The sequence below is a fragment of the Sphaeramia orbicularis genome, chromosome 3, assembly GCF_902148855.1.
Source record: "Sphaeramia orbicularis chromosome 3, fSphaOr1.1, whole genome shotgun sequence".
In the NCBI taxonomy this organism is placed as follows: Eukaryota; Metazoa; Chordata; class Actinopteri; order Kurtiformes; family Apogonidae; genus Sphaeramia; species Sphaeramia orbicularis.
The window spans coordinates 16857336-16871005 of record NC_043959.1 but is presented as its reverse complement, the minus strand read 5'-3'; the positions used below and the strand labels follow the sequence as shown (position 1 = coordinate 16871005).

Below are 13670 nucleotides of genomic sequence, written 5' to 3'. Positions count from 1 at the left end.
AGTATTAGTTCAGGGGCAAGTAAAGCAATAACATAATAACTTAAAAGTAATGACAACAAATGTTCACCTTGGATTAATGTGAAAAAAGTTACATTAAATTATGAAAATATAAAATTTTTTCAGAATGACATGTGAATAACCTGAACAAATAAAAAGAACCTGAAATTTATAACGAAAAACCAACCAGTGTAATTGGATCAGTATTCTGCCGATTATTAAATGTTTTGTGTATTTGTAGATCCACTGGGATCTGTACGTTGTGTTAATAATAAGCTGAGACATGATATTGTTGAAATTGTCCTTATTTTTCTGAAAGAACTTTCAGGTTAGTCATGTTTTTCATAGTGTCATTTTACTGTTTCACAGAAAATTAGTAGTTATTTAGAGGTTATTATGCTTTGTATTTCACTGGTCTGATCCGCTTCAGATCATATTTGGATGAATACGGAGCCTGAACTAAAATCAGTCTGACTCCTGTTATACAACATCCGATAAAAAAAAAAGATCCGATTTTCTTCAGATCTGACAAGGAAATTAATTTCGCAGAAGGCTGCTTGAAATATCAAATTACTATGAAACAAAGGAAAGCAAATACTGGGTCTGTACAAATAATACAGAAAATAATACAGAATAACTGCACATTTGAAACTACAAAACAAAATGAAATGGAATCACCTTTAAAGAGACATGGTTGTTTATTTGTGTTGTTCAGAGGGTGGAACATCTGACCAATCAGTGTGAGGACGTCATTAACCTGCTGCAGAAAACCATCAACATCCTGGAGTCCACACCTCTGCCTTCTGCTACTGAGGTAACACACACACACACATTTATACACACATACATACACATACAGACACACCTATACACATATATACACACACACATACATACACACACACACACACACATACATACACATATGCACATATATACATACACACATACATATATATACACACACATACATGCACACACACTTATACACACATATATAAACACACACACACACACACATACACCTGTTATGACTCCTACATAGACATGCTGTCGCTGTATTTCACCATATTTTACTCTCTAGTTCTGTAACTTTAAATAGACACTAAATAAAATAATCCAATAAAATCAGTGTTTGTGTCGTTCTTCAAAACACTGAATCAGATTAAAACATCTGCAGCACGTACACGGTGGATCCAAATGCTGCGAACAGTCTCATCTGCTGCAAAGACAACAGCAGGTTTTATATTTTCCAACTTGACAAAATTCAATAAACTAAATACGTTTGATGGATTCCAAGTTCTTTTTTTCCACAACCTTGTTTGAATCACTCATTGTTTCAAGCGTTAAATCATTTTCCAACAGAAAACATCACACAGACACACAGTTTTGTTTGTTTGTCTTCCTGGAAAATCGTCATATTATCTAATGTTACCACCACATGAGCCAAACATCCACATAAAGAACAGGTTTATTTCAGTCAATGACAACAATTTGATTATATTATTATTATTATTATGTTAGGGGGTTACATAAGAGTTTTATTTTATTACATTTTTTTTTTATGAAACAGGCTTATTATTCCAATTATTAATAGAATGTTAGGTTTTGTGTAAAAGCAACTAATGGCTGTTTGTACACCAGCCTTTACGTAACTCAGATTATAGTGTTATTAACCATTAATTACATATTTATATACTAATTACTAAGTTTAAATGGAGGCATTTTGTTCTTTTAACCCAGAAAGACCCAAACATCCACCTTTAACCAAAACCATGTACTCATCTAAACTGTTTAATACCTGTTGAGCCACTAATCCTGTCAATACATGTAAATAATTGGTGTAAAATGTAGTTTTACCTCAATTATTCTTGGATGAAATGTACAAAAACTCATAAAATGAGAATAAAATGAGCAAAATACTTGAAAAATAAGAAAAAGATGAACCAAAGACCCTTGAAATATGGCATAAATATGAACAGATACTTCTACAATGAGGAGAAAATTAGCAAAATGCTTAAAAAATGAGAATTCATCATTTCATAACATCCAGAACCCTGTATTTATTCTGTTAACCCTTAAAAACCTAAACCATCTACTGATCTAAACTGTTTAATACCTGTTGATCCACTAATCCTGTCAATAAATGTCAATAATTGGTGTAAAATGTAGTTTTACCTCAATTATTCTTGGATGAAATGTACAAAAACTCATAAAATGAGAATAAAATGAGCAAAATACTTGAAAAATAAGAAAAAGATGAACCAAAGACCCTTGAAATATGGCATAAATATGAACAGATACTTCTACAATGAGGAGAAAATTAGCAAAATGCTTAAAAAATGAGAATTCATCATTTCATAACATCCAGAACCCTGTATTTATTCTGTTAACCCTTAAAAACCTAAACCATCTACTGATCTAAACTGTTTAATACCTGTTGATCCACTAATCCTGTCAATAAATGTCAATAATTGGTGTAAAATACAGTTTTACCTCAATTATTCACGGATAAAATGTACAAAAACTTGGAAAATTAGAATAAAATGAGCAAAATACTTGAAAAATAAGACCGTGGAACTGAAATATGGAGTTAAATAGGTGTCAAAAAAGCAGCTGGACTGATTTAGAAAAAAGAGCCCAAACTAAAACGACTGGAAACAAATTCAAATACTAGTTTGTTTTTTTTTACTTCATTTTGGCCAATTTTTTTTTTGCATGCTTTTTCATGGTATTATTTTATTTGCTTATTTTGTTTATTTTCCTACATTTTGTTTTTTTAATTCTTTTTTTTTTTTTTTTTTATTTTGTTCAGTTTGTGTCTTACTTTGTTCATGTTACTTATTATTTTGTTGATTTATTATTCATTTTTGTTCATTTTATTGATCACTTTGGCTTTTTTTTTGTTAATTTTGTTGCTTATTTTATTTATTTTTTTACAGTGTCAAAAAGCAGCTGGACCGATTTATAAAAAAAAGAGCCCAAACTAAAACTACTGATCTGCCTCCAACCTTCTCCAATAAATCGTTCACGTTTAATTTAACTCTTTCTCTCTCTTACCCAGGATGCTGAGCGGTTGCTGTCCAAATACAAGACAGTGATGCGTAGTATTCTTGAGGATAGCCGATTGGTCCAATTACAGCAGGAGGGCGGGGCCTCACTGTCACGCCTCCGCAGAGAGGAGAGCAGCATCAGTGTGACTGAAGATTACAGGTAACACACACACAAACACACACACACACAAACACACACACACTCAGTCTATCAGCAGGACGTTGTCTTCGTCCTCCCATGATACACTCTGTCTTCATCGCGGCAGGGCGGCAGTGGAGGCCGTGTCCGGTCTGTACGATCAGGTGGACGAGCTGCTGCACCGCCTGGTCACTCTGTCCAACTCCAGAACCCAGGAGCTCCAGTTCATCATCGAGTTCAGCGGCCTGGAGGAGGGCTTCGGCCAGGTCAGTCTGAGCATGCTCAGTACAGTCTGTCTGAGGGAAGGCTAAAGGCCCAGACATGTGCTACATTGAAGTCACGTCCATTATGTCTGTATTTCTGTCAGAATATAAAAACAGGACATTACATAAACAGTTGACAAACAATTTAAAAATGAAACACAGATAGGACAATATAATATAATGCTAAAAATCCAATTATAACAATACAGTCTAAAATAACACAGGATAAAAAATATATTCTGTACAAAGCATAAATAATGAATATAAATACAGCGTTTCTGCTGGTACAGGTTTTGCCGTGGCGCTGCACCACGGCAAAATCCTTGCCACCACACCAAACATTTCATAGAAAAAAAAATCATCACCGTCACATTAGACTTATACATATGTATATTATATAATAGGCCAGGACTAATGTCCTGCCCCCTCAAATGAAAGTTTGTGCAGCTTCAGGAGGTAGGGAAAAGATAAATGAGCATAAAGTTTCACTTCCACTTCTGCAGGGGGAGCCCATAGTACCCTCATAGTATTATAAATAGGACGGAAACCAACGTTACCGACCGAATCGCAGTTCGCCCAGTCGAACTGCGCGCTTGCGGCCAAGTCCACACACACACACCGACTAAAATGCATGCATGCACTCCCCCACCCCCCCGGCTGACTTGTGTGCGTGCCCACCCCCCATTACACTGCCACACCAACAGATCAACTCCACAGGAAACACTGTAAATATAAATAGTATTCCGTCCCAGTCCCATCAAAAGGCCGTACTTTAATTCTAAGTGTCTGTAAAGATCAGCCCTGAGTCAGATTCAGTAGTTCAAAACATACGTGGGTTAATGCACTGAATTATGGTTACAGGTTTGTGTGGATTTAAGGCAAACAGTGCAAAACTGGAGCTTTGATAAAGTGAAAATAACCCTTAAAAGTGTTTGAATTTGACCTTGAAACATGTGTACGAACCCTGATAAAGGCAGTGACATTGACCCTGAAACAGATGAACCTATTTACATACGTGAAGTGACCATAAATGGACCTTAATCAGAAACACCGCATATGTGCTCGTATATGTGCATGTGCTCGTATATGTGCATATTCTTGTATATGTACATGTGCTTTTATATATGCGTGTGCTCGTATATGTGCATGTGCATTCATAGTGTGTGTCCTTCAGGTGAAGACATGGATGGAACAGGTCGGAGAGGTTCGTCTGAAGAGTCTGGATGAGCCGGAGGACTCCCTGGACCTGATGAACAAAAAACAGCAGGACTTCAAGGAGTTCTACAGCACTGCCTATGTACGACCAAGGTTTAGCAAAATGATGGACTGAACTGTTTATTTGGAATATGAATGTAAAAAAAAAAGAAACAAACAAAGCCTTTAAATATGAGTCATAAAATACATGTTCAAAAAGAAGTGAGAGGAAGTAGGACTTATAAACGCCACCCCTTCTCCTGAAATAATGAATAACAATAATAAGCTTCTTAGTTTAAGCATATCTAAAAAAAATTGATTGTTCATGTTTGGGAAGTTTCATACATAAATGTGTTTTTGGACAAACTTTTAAAAAAAATTTTTACATTTTTACAATAACACAAAACATCCGTACAAACCATTCACACACACTTTTTTAGTCACTGCACACACAATCAGATTAACATAATCAACCTTTTTTAATACAAATTATAATAGTTATATGCACTTCAAATTTTTACGGCAAACACAATCATTAATAAATGTGGTAATATCTCCTAATCATGATAGTCTGTCTTTATTAATTAATTACAAATTGACAATCAACAGTATATTATACATGATAACGTTTGTGTGTGCAGGACTGGTGTCAACGCGGTGAAACATTGCTGAGTCGTCTGGATCGTTGGGACAACATCTCCTCATCGGACCTCCAGGTCTACGAGGTCAAAGTTCATTCGTTCTGGGCTCAGGTTCAGGACTTCTCCCAGCGGGTCAACGCCACAGGCCAGAACATCGACCGGGCCGTTCGACTCTACCGCTTCTTAGACCAGGTACCATCCACGTGTCCACTTCAGTAATGAGTTGGTTTTATCTGAAGATGTACAGTATGTCTGTGGACCTGTTGAATCCAGGTGTTTCTTTTCTAACAGGGGTCTGGGATCCAAAACAATAATGACAAATGTCAGAATATAGTTTTATATTATGGGATAAATATCCTATTGATTATTAATATTAATGTTTCTAGGACATCTGACAGCTGTAGACATGATGTGTCCACATATTTATGTCCATATAGTTTAGGAACATTAATATTTCTTTAACCCTATAACACCAATTGTATCACATCCATGAGTTTTGAAGCCCTCTACATGATCAGTGTGATATTTTTTTTCTTCATAAACCTGACGTGTACAATTAGGTACATGCAATACACAGATAATCCACCAGGGGGAGGAGTTCATTCACCAGAGGCCTTTCCAGTGACACTACAAGACTGTCATTAATGAGGAAGGAGGAAGAACTGGGACCATTTAGAAAAGGAATTAAAAATGTGTTAGACATATTTGTGTTATATTATGTTTTTGTTTGTTCAAAAATAATGATATTTGAGCATTGAGACCTGATGGATCAAATATGAAACAAAATTGAAACTCATACATGAAAATTGATATTTGAAAAAACATTTTTTTTTGGTTGTTCAGAAGGACCAATAAAGACTCCAGTTTCAAAGAACTGGAATTTTCTGTCAATGATTTAATGGTTCAGGCTTTACAGGGTTAAAGTTTAATGGTAGATTTTTCTTCCTCAGTCAGATGTGATGAAAGTAGATGGTTAGATGGAGTACAAAATTATTATTTACAGTCAGAGCAGGAAAAATATTATACAAATTTAGAAGAAGAACATTTAATATCAGAGTCGTGGATAAAAAAAAAAAAAACACAAAAAAACTAAATTAATGTTGATATAAATTCAGTCCAAATCATCTGAGTCATTTTGGAAACAAAGATAATAAGTTAACCCAAACTAACCAATGTAATGATATTTATCCCATAATATAAAACTATATTCTGACATTAGTCATTATTGTTTTGGATCCCAGACCCTGGTTAGAAAAGAAACACCTGAATTCAACGTGTCCGCATACTTTTGTCCACATACATGTTCCCTAGTATGACCAGTGCTCCACAAAAAGACATGTCAGTGAAGTGTTCTTTAACCAGCACAATATCATAATTCAGCCTTTGCCTCAGGACCTTTACAGTTTATACAGTAAATGATACCGTCTGTCTGTACAAGGTGTCATCACACTGTCTGAATTATCTAAGGGTGGGGGATAATGGCTGAAAGAAACTGGGAATTTGAGTAATTTAACAGTTTTTGTCTAAATCATCAAACCTTTTTGAGCCAAAACTATGTCAGACGCAAACTATTGGAACTACTGGAAGGATCTTTTAGAGTCTAAGGAGTTTTGTTCTTTTCCAGGGCCTAACATGTGCACACTCCAGTCAATAATTTACAAATAATAATAATAATAAAAATAATATCATGAAGGAAGCGAAGCACGTCCATGAAACCGTTCTGACAGATTTCAGCCATGGCCTCGGCGTCTGGCATTCACATTAAGAGTTTAACATTTTACCGTTGGAGTTCAGAATTTAATATCTAAAAGATTCAATGATTCTAATTTTTATTTATCATTTCAGCACATAAAATACACAGAAACGAAACACTGTACTCAGGTCCTGATTGTCAGCAGCATTTAATAAATACTATAAAATACTGAGAAAAATACTAAAATAAAATAAAATTTAAAAAAAACAATACCCCCCCCTTAAAAAGTTACCAATAAATAACCCATAATAATAAGATTATTATTTTTAAAAAAAAGATCAAATACATTAATGTGACATTTTTCCAATTATTATTCAGGACTCGAACTCACCACCAGAGGGCGATAAACTGTTTAAATCTGACAACATTTAACATTAAACTGTCCATCTGCACTCAAACCCAATCTGAAACAGGGGCTGCCTTTTCCCTTTTCTTCTGTCACTCTGCGTTCTGGATTAACCCCCCACCCCCACCCCCCCACTTCGTGTCATCGTCTCCGGGTGAATCTGACAGCTTGTATTGAGGCCAGGAGGGAGATGAGGGGGGGTCAACTGTCAATATTCTTTTATACTCAGGTCTGTGTGTCATGAAGGGGGTGTCAGGGCTGATTGTCTGTGACCACACGACCCTGTACTGTAGGTGGGGGGGTTACGGGGGTGTACGGGGGTCTGGAGTCAGCGTAGCCTACACTCACATGCAAAGAGAAAATAAATAAATAAATAAATAAACCCAAACCATCATCAGTCATGGACCAGTCAGTGACACATATAGGGAAATAAACCCCCCCTTAAATGTTGTGTAGAAGAACAGTTCAGTCTGTGCTCTGTGTGTTTTCAGTAATGTTCACAAACTTTCTCATAGCGCATGTTTTTCGGTACCATTTCAATAAGTTCTGTTTTATCAAAACGCCAATTAGATCCCACATTAGATGACAAACAGGAAGAACACTCCTGGGTTGGAACCTGAACTGAAATGAGACATCGCTGCTGTAAAGTTTCAGAGTTCAGAACCGAGTCACACATCAGGTTAATTTCATTGCAGTTTTCGTCGTTTTGTTTTACAGAAGAGGATTAGGGCCACTGGAAAAAAAAAAAATAAGGTCCAATGTTTTTTTTATTATTATTCTGAGAAAAAAGTCAGAATCCTCACTTTAAACTCAGACCTCTGACTTTTTTCTCAGAATTCTGACTTTAATCTCAGAATTCACTTTTTTCTCAGAATTCTCTCTTTTTTTCTCAGAATTCTGACTTTAATCTCAGAATTCTGATTTTTTTCTCAGAATTCTGACTTTAAACTCAGAATTCTGACTTTTTTTGATAATAATCATAATAAAAAATGTATATATTGGACTTTAATTTTTTTTTTTTCGTCCCAGTAGTCCTAATCCTCTTCCGTACTTGTCTACATTCAAACACTGCAAGAAATAGAAGTCATGTGTGTCTGTAGAATATTTAAAATGCTGGCTTGGTGTTGCGGTGTGTTTGGGGTAAACAGAACTTTTACAAAACAACAACATAAGCAGACACAGCGTTGAGTGATGAGAAAAGTCCAGAAGGATTTAGTTAGAAACAGTCCCAGTTTTATGTCAGAACTGGGTCAAACTGAGGAAACGTCTGAGCAGGAGAACCTTAGAGTTGAGTTCTTCTGTTTTAAATCAGTCGATGTAAAGGTCTGAGCAGGAGAACCTTAGAGTTGAGTTCTTCTGTTAAATCAGTCGATGTAAAGGTCTGAGCAGGAGAACCTTAGAGTTGAGTTCTTCTGTTAAATCAGTCGATGTAAAGGTCTGAGCAGGAGAACCTTAGAGTTGAGTTCTTCTGTTTTAAATCAGTCGATGTGAAGGTCTGAGCAGGAGAACCTTAGAGTTGAGTTTTTCTGTTTTAAATCAGAGTAGATGTAAAGGTCTGAGCAGGAGAACCTTAGAGTTGAGTTCTTCTGTTAAATCAGTCGATGTAAAGGTCTGAGCAGGAGAACCTTAGAGTTGAGTTCTTCTGTTAAATCAGTCGATGTAAAGGTCTGAGCAGGAGAACCTTAGAGTTGAGTTCTTCTGTTAAATCAGAGTAGATGTGAAGGTCTGAGCAGGAGAACCTTAGAGTTGAGTTCTTCTGTGTTAAATCAGAGTAGATGTGAAGGTCTGAGCAGGAGAACCTTAGAGTTGAGTTCTTCTGTTAAATCAGAGTAGATGTGAAGGTCTGAGCAGGAGAACCTTAGAGTTGAGTTCTTCTGTTAAATCAGTCGATGTAAAGGTCTGAGCAGGAGAACCTTAGAGTTGAGTTCTTCTGTTAAATCAGAGTAGATGTGAAGGTCTGAGCAGGAGAACCTTAGAGTTGAGTTCTTCTGTGTTCAATCAGAGTAGATGTAAAGGTCTGATCCAGTCTAAACTCACCAGCTGTCTGTGGACGGTGACGGTGAACGCAGAATGCTCGTCTGTGTTTATGCATTTTAAATGTCACTGCAGCTCATCACACAGCTGTCGTTAATGTGTAATTATGGTAATTTCGTCAAATGGCCTTAAAACAATGACAGTCACCTCTGACTTTATTGACAAGAGAAAAGATTCATCCACTTCACTGATGTTTTAGAGAAACCGTCACAGATCCACAGTGGTGTTTATGGGTTATAGATAATAAGTATGTAAATCAGGGATGTCAAACACATTAGGTTCAGGTTCTACATTTAGACCAACAGGATCTGAACTGGTTCAGAACCAGGAAAATAAAAAATAAAATCAAATTAGCATCAAAAAATAAATCAATATATAATATTTATTAGCTTGATTAATAGGTGTGCATTTCAGGCACAGCCGGTGACAGGTGCTAGTATTTTAGAACATTTGATCCTGCACAAAAAATAATAATAATAATAATGTATATGAACCAATGTTGGTGTTAATCATTGACATATGACAGGAGAAAAAAATAAAAGCTACCTAATATAATTTATGTGTAGAATATAGCAGAAAAAAGTTTTTTGTGTTCTTTTTGCATCAAGATAGGGTTTGTTTACATTACAGACATGGCATTTAAAGGGTTAAAATATGACAATTATTGAGTATTTGGCATTTTTGTTAATGCTCGCGTTGATGAAAAACAAAAATGTATAAGAGTTAAAAATACACTATGATTTTTTTTTTATTTTTTTTTTGACGTTCTGCTCCAGCTGTGTCTGTTAAGCACATTTGGTGGTTAGGAAGGACCTCTGGGTGGGAACACGATGGGTTAATGAATGATGTTGTGAAACATTAACGTATGCCAGGATGAAAAAAAGAAACTAATACATTTTATGTGTTTATGTAAATATGACAGTTATTGAGTAGCTGGTATTTTTGTTTATGGGTCAAGCTGATGAAATGCAAAAAATGTAAAAAAAAAAACAAAAAAAACCCAAAAACATTAGAACCCTTCTGTGGAGATTATGTTCTGTAGGTGTTTATGAAGGACGTCTGTGGGCAGAAACGCAGAACGCTCCTTTGAGTGCTTTCACAGTTTATCATCACTACTTTTCTTTATGTTACAGTCAATAGTCCCTTTTCCATTGACCCTCAAATTGCACAAATATAATTTGCCTCAGTGGAAAAACGACAATTTCACTCAAACTTGTTTTTCGATGAAAAGTTTTGCCAGAGGTGGTTTTTTGTAACGAAATTGGTATATCGTACAAAACTGTAACGGAAAGACCTTTTAGTCCAACTAGAGTCACATGACCAAAACAAACAGATGTTGATGGATGTTAGAACAAGAGAAGAAGAAGAGTTGAACCCAAACGTGTGTGTATGTGTGGACACACCAGGAAACGACATCATTTTAGAATTTAGTTGGAGATAGAGGGGGAACCAGCATTCTAGATTCAGAACAACACAGATTTCTGTTCATGTTTATCGAATGACTTCTACTGACATGTACCAGAAGAAAGAAACTAATCAGCACATTTGGGATTGAATGGAAAAACGAGCATTACACACTTCTGTTTGGAAGACATTTAGGAAATATGGGGAAAGTTTAGCACAGATGTGCGATGGAAAAGTAGTCGCTTTTCCATTGACCCTCAAATTGCGCAAATATAACTTGCTCATAAAAATTTACCTAATGGAAAAAGTCTAATTTTTCAATTAAAAGTTTTTGCGATGGCAAGAGGTGGTTTTTCAGGCATAGCGCAAATGGTATATCACGCAAAACTGCAATGGAAAGACCTTTTTTCGCAACTAGATTCAAGTGAATAAAAAAAACGGATGTTGACAGACATTACAACAAGAGAAGAAGAAACGTGTGGGTATGTGTGGACACACCAGGAAACTGAATCATTTTTTAATTTAGTAGGAGATAGAGGGGTAATATATAATAATAATGAATATATCTGTAAACCAACACCATATTTATGTTTGTCACCATGTTTATGGAATGTCTTCTCGTGTCATCTCGCGATAATAAATAAACAAATCATCGCATTTGTGATTTAATGGAAAAAACCAACATTACGCACTTCTGTTTTTCTGACATTTAGTAAATATCGGTAAAGTTTTGCGCAGATGTCCGATAGAAAAGAGACTAGAGACTACAGGTCTGAATACGTCTTCTATCACTGACCGTCTGTTATTGAACCGACACACAAAACAAAAACACACACACACACACACTCGTCTGCCTGTCGCTGCACGGAGACAGAGTCACAGCATGACACTGGGCCGTCCGCTGGAAACCTCGTATCTCCACATGGACGTGACCACGGACGGCGCTCAAACATGAAACCTGCCTGTGAAACCACAGTGCTGTTTACACACTCAAGGGTGTGTGTGTGTGCGTGTGTGTGTGTGTGTGTGTGTGTAGTCCAGGTATCACTCCAGCGCCAAGTTTTCCCTCCTTCCTCCTTTCACTCCTTTCTTAAAGTCTTTGTTGCCGTGGCGACCTCAGCACCTCCCCACCCCCCTCTCCTGGGACCGCCCATCTGCCCATTCAGACTGTGAATGAAAAAGGAGCCGGGGGGGTGGTCGGTGTGTGTGTGCGTGTGTGTGCGTGTGTGTGTGTGTGTGTGTGTGTGTGTGTGTGTGTGTGGTCAGGATGAGGCTCTGCTCGCTTCAGTTGAGCTTCAGCGCTGCATCGGAACACAGCGAGGTACGACACACGCTCCACACACACATTCCTGTCGGTGTTTGGGTGAACTTTGAGGTGTTTTCATCGGTTTTTCAGCGTCATCGTCTTTCTTTGTCTTTCTTGTTTTCTTTTCTTTTTCTTTCCCAGCTTTAGTTTCCTTTAACTTTTATTTCCGTCTTCTAAACGTCAGCTTGATCAAACGTCTGTTCACTCACACAGATTTGATCTTGTTTCTTATCTGGGTCTGTGTGTGCTTTGACTGGGTGTAGTTTAACCCTTTGAATCCTGAAAAGTCTCCAAACACTTCAGTCTTCACACAGATTTTGTAGAAGTTGCCGACCAGTTTAAATGTTATTTTGGGTTTTTTTCTTAATTATTCAGAAGCTTCATTTCCACTAAATCAGTGCAAACAGTTGGTTTTTACTCAAAATGTGTCTTTTTTTTGTGCTTTATTGATACTTTTACTCTTTCTAACTAAAACAACAGCTTTTCCTTGCACTTTTCTTTCAATCTGCGTGAAGATTTTCCCATTTTTCACTCATAAATGTAGATTTCCTTTGACTAGTTGAGCGGTTTAAAGAGTTTTAGTTTGTTTCTTCATCATGTAGATCTTTCCCCTCCTCCACTGCTGTGATTACCCATCAGTATCCTAATATTCCTTATTTACCCTCTCAGATAACACCTCTGTTTTGTGCAGCTGAAATACTTTGCGTTGACTTCATGTCGTTAACCCTTTAAAGCCTGTTTTCACTTTTCTAACTTTCTCCTTGAAAATGTTGAATACACTTCAACATTTTTCCCCAAAATACAAAGATTTTGTAAGTTGTGCACCAGTTAAAGTTGTATTTTCTTTTTTTTTTTTTTTTTTAAATACTCAAAAGTTTCATTCCCGTTTATCAGTGAAAACCCTTGGTGTAACTACATGACTTCATCTGTTTAACCCCTTGAAGCTCGTTTTCCGCTTTTCAGGCTTTAAATCCAAGGAAAGTCAAATATTTCACACTTTGTTTTTTGCTTTTTGTTTTTTTCTTAATTTTTCAGAAGCTTCATTTCCACTAAATCAGTGCAAACAGTTGGTTTTTACTCAAAATGTGTCTTTTTTTTGTACTTTATTAATGCTTTTACTCTTTCTAACTAAAACAACAGCTTTTACTTGTACTTTTTGTTCAATTTGCCTGAAGATTTTCCCATTTATCACTCATAAATGTAGATTTCCTTTGACTAGTTGAGCCGTTTAAATGGTTTTAGTTTGTTTGTTCATCATGTAGATCCTTTTGTGGTCGTTATCTTGCAAACAGCTCAACTTTTTTATGCTTTCCCCTCCTCCACTGCTGTGATTACCCATCAGTATCCTAATATTCCTTATTTACCCTCTCAGATAACACCTCTGTTTTGTGCAGCTGAAATACTTTGCGTTGACTTCATGTCGTTAACCCTTTAAAGCCTGTTTTCACTTTTCTAACTTTCACCTTGAATATGTTGAATACACTTCAACATTTTTTCCCCAAAATACAAAGATTTTGTAAGTTGTGCACCAGTTGAAGTT

At 36.4% G+C, this 13670-nt stretch overlaps 1 protein-coding gene across 1 annotated transcript in view; it reads left to right on the top strand.

Annotated features, from left to right (window-relative positions):
- Positions 1-13670, top strand: part of plekhg4 (pleckstrin homology domain containing, family G (with RhoGef domain) member 4) — a 98265-nt gene that overhangs the window by 52844 nt on the left and 31751 nt on the right. The window contains exons 11-15 of the mRNA XM_030126418.1: positions 713-811; positions 3062-3210; positions 3317-3455; positions 4627-4749; positions 5288-5479. Coding sequence (XP_029982278.1) covers positions 713-811; positions 3062-3210; positions 3317-3455; positions 4627-4749; positions 5288-5479 — 702 coding nt within the window. The remainder of the gene's footprint in view (positions 1-712; positions 812-3061; positions 3211-3316; positions 3456-4626; positions 4750-5287; positions 5480-13670) is intronic.